We start from the raw sequence: 7,040 nt of genomic DNA on the forward strand, positions 1-7,040 counted from the left end.
AAAATGGAGAAGTTGGACTGGCAGTGCGCCATCACATCGTTTTGTACAGTGTTATACCAGCAGACTACATTGTTGCTCAATAGCAATCTGCTAAATAATGCATCATAATTATTTATTTCTTTTACTGGAATGAAGAAAATGGAACTGTACTCTGAGAGAAATGTCTTTGAGGCTGTTCTCAGAATGACCCCAAATCCATTGTTAAAAGTTGTCATCATTAACCAAAACTCTGAACAACAGCAGTATGTTCTTCTTCCTTCTCAAAGTGAAATAGACCAATTATTTTTAAATGGGTTTGACACTACTGATGGAAAGCATTTGTTATGAATCCAGGTTCCTGCATTAGTCACTGCTCTTTTCAGTGATTCAGGTACAAAACTGTATCTACAACTTTCCAATGAGAGTTGGTAATCAACTAAAATCCAAAACGAACAAGCTTTTGGATGTTAAAATTGCATCTGACGGCTCAGGGAACTTCCAAACTTCATCTATCTGGGCTGTGTGGTATAATTTTTGATTGATTGATAGGACATTTAATTTTGCTTTTTAAATGACAACATCTATTGAGATGACAACAACTAGACTGACTGATGCTCCTGCAAACATCTGTATGATACAGCCTTTAAGAGGTAGCACTGTGCACTTGAAAAATCCAGAGCTAGAGGTGATGGTGTGAGCACTAAATATTTGTTGCAAAAGTTGCATAAGTTGCAAAACACCAAGCGGGTCATTTTAAGATATCTGAAAAGGAATGAACCTCCAAATAATCAATAATGGTTTGACACTATCGCAGAAACTGCTTCCTTTAGAGCTTAATTTATAAGATATCTAATAAACTGGATGTCTTCTTGGAAGTCCCTCTCGCCTTCCAGGGAAAGTTCTCTTAAGATTGTTCCCATATATATATATATATTATTTATCTTACAAATATTTTTTGTGTATATGGGTCCTTGAATAAAAATGTATGTATAATTTAAACATGCACTGCTTTAATTCAGCAAGTAATCAGGAGAGAGGTGTCCTTTTTTTCACTTGAGCATCTGCCTCCCCAAATGTCTGTGTATGGCCCTGCTCATGACCTTGGGAATGACTTTTCAAAGCCATGAAAAACAAAACTCACCCTGCAAAGTCAGTGTGTGCATGAGGCTCGTATACCCGTCAGTGGAAAATGACCCCATCACCTCTGAACACGGTTGAGCACGTGAATAATCTCAATGTCGTACTTGTGAGCCAGAAAATATCATCATACGTCAAAGCCAATGCATCATTAGGCAAGAAATTTATTTTGTAAATGGTCATAAAACACAACGCTGGTTTTGTACATTTAAATGGGCCTGAGTCAAGACACATGAGAAAGGTTTTAAAGGTACAAAACATCTCAAACTTTTCTTAGTTTCACAAACTTTATTCATGTTTATGACAAAAGATTAGTTATATTCATTATTTAACATATTTAGTTGGCACAGGATAGACCTATTATAAGGCAAAACAATCTGACACATGACTGTAAGGTTCCTATGGTAGAAATATTACAAAAAAAATGAAGCGGTTATAAGTTATAAATGATTAATTTGTCACAGTTCACACAGGAACATGACAACCAGGGGTTCTGCTGGATCTGCTCCAGTGTTGCACGTTTGTCAGGACGTGCAGCCAGACACATGCTCAGCAGATCCCGGCACTCTGAGGAGAGAGACCACAGAAGAGAAAGGGAGGATTAGTCTGGAATCTGCAGTGATCTACTGCGACATGAAGGGAACACTATCACTGCTCACTAATAATACCAAAACACAGCTAGTGGGATTTTACCTTCGGACAGGTTGTTGTTGAGTTGCATCTCACTGCAGATGAAGTCACATGTGTCAAATTGCACGCTTCCATTCACCAAATTGAACAGCAGAGCACCCAACTGCCAGACTGGGGTGGGGACGGCCTCGAAAATCTGAGTTAGAAAAACCTCTGGAGGAGCATACTGAAAGGTTCCTGTAAGCAACACAGAAGGAGACAGAGAGAAACACAGGATGAGGAGCGGCCTGAGATTTCAGTGAAAGCCATCGCTCCACAGATCAACAGACGAATGAAGAGCAGGAGCAGAACCGTACCCGCGAAGCAGCGGTAAGGATCGTCTTTTGCATAAGAGGCACATCCGAAATCTATGATCCGCACTCGAGGCCCATCAGAGGTGGTTTGGATCAGGATGTTTTCCAGTTTCAGGTCCTGATGGAACATTTTCCTGGCGTGCATGTCTATGGCTGCCTCCACCAGCTGCTTCATGATGATCTGAAACAGGGATACAGAGACACCGATGAGTTGGAGTGGTGAAGAAGGGACTGAAGTTACTCTGATTAATGTCAATGTCGCAGCTTTTCATCCAACATGCTCGATGTAGTAACCTGGAGATCAGTGCTCAAGAAACGATAGAACTGTTATTAAAATATTATTTTTAATTAAAGAACCCTCTAAGAGTAGATTTCCAGAAAAGTGAAAATCAGGTCGACGGAGGGGATTGGTCTCTCCATCACCCGGAAAACCTCCTCGCCCAGATCGTACCAATCTTTGAACTGTACCACTGCAGATTTGCCCACCAAGCCTGCTGGGCCTGCTCCTGTCATCATGATGAGCACCTCCAAGGGGATTTGATGTTTCTTCCCATTGAAGACCTGATGGAAAACAATACACTATATTAGTGGTTGTGTACGTGTGGCTGAGTAGGTGTGTTGTCCTCATCAACAACAACAGAAGAAAAACTAAAATATAGAATGAGGAATCTGATCAAGTTACTCACAAATGTTCCAATCTTCACACTTCGTTTGGGCATGCATTTGATCGCCACCTGCAGGACAGAATCATACTTCAGCTTAAATATCAGCACTTGAATAAGTGCAATGTGAAAACAGGTAGGATTCCACGTACCGGTAGAAAATCTGATCTTCTTCGGCCAGCGTAGACTGATCCGAAGCCTCCTTCACCAAGCTGGTAAAGCATCTGGTCATGGAAGTCAGCTACACAGCAAAACACAAACACACGTTTATAGTTGTGATAAATGTGAAAATACATTGAATCATTCCCCTCATTTGGTAAAGTGCATTTTTTAAAACCATCATAGATCACATCATCACAATCAGACTCAGCTGAAAGTCGATACACGGGAATGCTCAAACAACCACAGTCTACTGCACTAACCCTAACTTTAACACTGATCCAAACTACACAGTATTATCTGTCAGGATCTTGCCTCATGCAAACAGGAGCACAGTTATTTTCTTTCTCTCACAACTTGCCTCTGCTCTTGTGGCCGAAGAGGATAGAGAATCTGCTCTTGCCATTGGAGGATGATGTGCCTCTGGGACTTCGGGAAGGGTCAGTTGCATGGTCGTGGCCCCTCTTCCTCCTGCTGGGAGTCTCTGTCTCTGTGCCGGCCTTTCTCTTTGTGGCCTTTGCAGGTCTCCCGGCCACCTCAGGAGGATGGCAGGAGCCCCTCTTCCTTTTTCTGGGAGACTCCTCTTCCCTGCAGGCCTTCCCTTTGGAGCTTGTCACCCTTCGATTCTTGGAATTTGAATTTTTAGAGACCAGAAAACTAACCTCGTTTGAGATCGGGTTATCTTAATCGATACTGATTGAGAAAATATCCAACTGACAATATTCACAAACTGTGTCTCGCTCTATTGAAATCTTGAGTGGGACTGAGTGGCAGTTGGCTTTGATCTGATCTTATACTCGGTGAACATTCTGTTCTAAGGTTCCGAATTCTGTGAGATTGACTTCGAAGTCAACTACATTTTGCTCCAATGAGAATGAAGTGTTTTTCATTTTTGAATGTTAGATATGGTTGTTGTCAACGTGAAACACTTTACTAACTTTTAATTAATCATGTTTATATTCTTTGTATTTTGAATATTTGAATGATGCAAAAAAAGATTCAATTGAATAAAACTTAAAAATGACCATCAGATAATGAAAATGATTCGAAACGATTAAGGGATAGAATTCAAATAAAGAATTAAAACATTTATCCAATCTGTATATGGCTTTAAACGAGCACTGTCGTAAAACGGTTGTGCAACCCTCGTTACGGCAGCTAAATTGCTTTACGGCAGGTGCCACTGTGTGGAGCAGAGCTGCAGCTGCCCTTGTGAGGATGTCCACAACATGTGAGTGTTTAGAAGGAAACTTCTGCCCGTGGACACAGTGAACGCTCTAATGTTCGAATCCCTTACTGCTAATCCAGGTAGTGAGATAAAGATGAGATCAACAGCGGTGTGGTTTAGCGTCGTTAGCTAACGTAGAAAACACGACACGCTGCATTTATCAACTTCATGTTTATTTATTTTGATTTCCGTGTGTTTTAGCGATGATTAGTGGCTTAACCTAGTGACTGACATGTTCAGCTAGGAGGAGACTCCACGGTTCCAACCTTTACAGTTCAACATGTGTGAGTTGTATAACTGGACTGAGCTGTCACAGCCGGTTACATGTGTTCTCTCCCCATCTGGTGTCACTGTTGCTGTTAACCTTGAAGGCATGATGGCAGCGGACTGTTGTGTTCACTTCTGAATATGATGATAAATATGTAGTGATGAAGGTGATGTTACTGAGGCCAAGATGTGAAAAGAAAAGGTTTCTTCCACAGGATGACCAGGGTTCACATCCCTGCCTGGAGTTTCCTGATAGACTGATTAGCCCCTGATCAGACCTGGGGGACTAACATTCATCCTGAGGGATCTGATTTAAAAGTGATTTCAAAGTTTAAGTCTGAGTGCATCATGAGATTTGATCACTCAAACTACAGGATGAGGTCGTATGAGACCCTTATGGCCAGATTCGTTCTGCTGTAGGATTGATCTATCCACTTTGAAAGTGAGGGAGTTGTGTTGAATGTCATGTTTCTATTGGGAGCTGATTTCCTGGCTCACTCAGGATTGACTCTCTTCCTTCTTCACAGATCCTGCCTACTGAATTCATGAATCACCTAAGTTACGTTTAACAAGGACAGAATCGTGACATGGCGTCCCAGTTCCTCAAGTACACGGTGCTTCTTCAGAAGTACCGCACCCCGCTGCTCGTGGTGAGCTGTGGGGGGGTGTTTGCAGCCAATATGTTGTACCATGTCTTCCCTGACAAGTCCTACCGTCCGCTGTACCAGGCCTGGTACAAAGGAGAGCCAGTCACACTGTCGGAAAGGCTGGAGGGGGTTTTCCAGCAGGTACAGTGTGTGTGTTTGTATAATTTATTGAGCTTTTTGTCATTTTGATTAGATTTGTAAAATGATTTACAGACTTTGAAAAAGATCTAAAATTCAGAGCACAATGTCTGTTTGTTTGTACTAATTCATAACATTTGCAACAGTCATATAGTTTGTAAGGGAAAATGAATAGAGACAGTTGCAACCAGATGGTTCATAGTTAACTTACAAAAGACTTTAAATTACTATTTCATTGGGCATCAATGGGATTCGGGGTTAGGGAGTAAAGCAGATTATCACAATTGCAGTGGCATTTCAATGTACTTGTCATCCGTAGGTGTTGAAGGATTATGGTATCAGCTCAACGAAGAACTTTTCCCCCTTCGCCTCCTTTGGGTTCCATCCTGTGGGTGCCGGTGTCCCTTGGCTCCCTGCAGGGGCACAGATTGGCATCCCAGCAAACTTCAACAGCACCGCCGATGACTTAAGTGGCATCACCAACCGCAGCATTTTCATCAACGGCGAAACGGTGGACTGGAGCAGTGACACCGGCTCTGCGCTAAAAGGGGCACTGGTGTTTTCCCCTGAAGCACAGAAGTTTGCCATGGCACGGGAGGTGGCCCGTTTGCAGGCCGGAGGACCTGTTCTGAATGCTGCTGTGGCCCCGCTCTGCCTGGCCGGGGTTTGGGTGTACAGTGTCCTTCTGAAGCAGGTGTTCGGGCTCCACGCCGGGCCTCTGCTGTTTCGCGGCGCCGCGAATGTTCTGGCGCTCAGCCTCGGTGCCGTGTCTTACCTCCTCACCTCGGATGCTGTCAACCAGTGGATCGACTACAGCTCAGACAGACGTGCAGCCAGTTTGTCACATGATTATGCCAAAGGAGGGGTCGAGTTTTATGATAAGATTCTGTGCAGAAACAAAACGTTGCGCACCCTGATGGGTCAGAAGGGAGAGGAGATGTATGCTTCCAGTGGAAACTTGTTTCCTGCTCACCTCCATAAGCTGAAACACACATCGTACACATCGCGGAGGGAAGGGATCCTCACTCTGCTCAACAAGGACAAAGTTTGAAAAGAGACAGAAGTGGGGGAGGGCTGTTGTGATTAGAATTAAAATCAATGTCTGCAGGGCTCACAGGAACAACTGTATTGATTAATGTGAATTGTAAATGTCTCTGAATAGACTCTAGAGACCTACAGGAGATTCTTTGCTCTTTTTAGAAGTAACAAACAGGCGAAATAAATTATTATGCTTCTCGTTCTGCGTATTTTGTGTTATATTTTATGAATCCAGAATCCTGTTTGGAATGACAAGTGGAGAAAAACGGGTTTAAATGGGAGGTTCCTCCAAAATTATTCATTAAAACCTCTGAAATCTGCCCCTCCATCAGTTGGTAGTTTCTCTACTAATACACATGCAGCCCTGGAAGCTTCCTGTTCAACACCATGGGCCCACATTTGCTCGTGGTGTTACAGCATCTGAATCATCCTCGTGTACAGTATCACTCAATGAAAGGCCAGAGAAACCCATTATGGAACAAAACATGTTGAGTGTCTGGGGAATGGACGAGCACTTAAAAAAGCACTGTACAGTTGGGGTATGGCAGAAATGTGCAGCCTTATCAAAGCAGAGAATCCTCTCACAAAGAAGCAGCTGTTTCTAATGTTGAAAGAAGCCTCGATAATCACAATAATGAGCTGGGTAATGTAGCCTGTTCCCAGTACGCCTGTATAAAAGCTCCAGCTTGCGTTTGTCATTATATAAATAGATAATCTAACAACATCACTGTCATCAAGACCACTGTTCTTTCAGCTCAGGCCTCGAATAACCTCTTCTGAGAGGAACACTGTGTGTACCCAC

General features: G+C 42.9%; 2 protein-coding genes across 3 annotated transcripts; one reads left to right on the plus strand and one right to left on the minus strand.

Moving 5' to 3' along the window:
* Window positions 1–1,462: 1,462 nt before the first annotated feature.
* LOC133967726 (serine/threonine-protein kinase pim-2-like) lies at window positions 1,463–2,422 on the minus strand. The gene is made up of 4 exons (XM_062403354.1): window positions 2,394–2,422; window positions 2,103–2,280; window positions 1,810–1,983; window positions 1,463–1,683 (listed from the first exon to the last, which is right to left on the minus strand). The coding sequence occupies exons 2-4, from the start codon at window positions 2,272–2,274 to the stop codon at window positions 1,550–1,552; spliced, it is 480 nt and encodes a 159-aa protein (XP_062259338.1). The 5' UTR covers window positions 2,275–2,280; window positions 2,394–2,422; the 3' UTR covers window positions 1,463–1,549.
* Window positions 2,423–4,067: 1,645 nt separating this feature from the next.
* Window positions 4,068–6,437, plus strand: tmem177 (transmembrane protein 177). Of its 2 annotated transcripts, none has more exons than XM_062403371.1 (3): window positions 4,068–4,151; window positions 4,943–5,203; window positions 5,520–6,437. In XM_062403371.1, the coding sequence occupies exons 2-3, from the start codon at window positions 5,003–5,005 to the stop codon at window positions 6,249–6,251; spliced, it is 933 nt and encodes a 310-aa protein (XP_062259355.1). In that variant the 5' UTR covers window positions 4,068–4,151; window positions 4,943–5,002; the 3' UTR covers window positions 6,252–6,437. The 2 variants fall into 2 exon arrangements, with proteins under 2 accessions (XP_062259355.1, XP_062259356.1); XM_062403372.1 differs by having other exon boundaries at window positions 4,143–4,228.
* The last annotated feature ends 603 nt before the right edge of the window (window positions 6,438–7,040 follow it).

This window comes from Platichthys flesus, chromosome 13 (genome assembly GCF_949316205.1).
Source record: "Platichthys flesus chromosome 13, fPlaFle2.1, whole genome shotgun sequence".
NCBI lineage: Eukaryota > Metazoa > Chordata > Actinopteri > Pleuronectiformes > Pleuronectidae > Platichthys > Platichthys flesus.

Coding starts and splice junctions, on each gene's coding strand:
- LOC133967726 (XM_062403354.1), bottom strand. CDS start 2,274: ATGAAGCAGCTGGTGGAGGCAGCCATAGACATGCACGCCAGGAAAATG. Junction 1,984..2,102: donor TCCTTACCGCTGCTTCGCGG/GTACGGTTCTGC, acceptor TGTTGCTTACAG/GAACCTTTCAGTATGCTCCT. Junction 1,684..1,809: donor CAACAACAACCTGTCCGAAG/GTAAAATCCCAC, acceptor CTCTCTCCTCAG/AGTGCCGGGATCTGCTGAGC.
- tmem177 (XM_062403371.1), top strand. CDS start 5,003: ATGGCGTCCCAGTTCCTCAAGTACACGGTGCTTCTTCAGAAGTACCGC. Junction 5,204..5,519: donor TGGAGGGGGTTTTCCAGCAG/GTACAGTGTGTG, acceptor TGTCATCCGTAG/GTGTTGAAGGATTATGGTAT.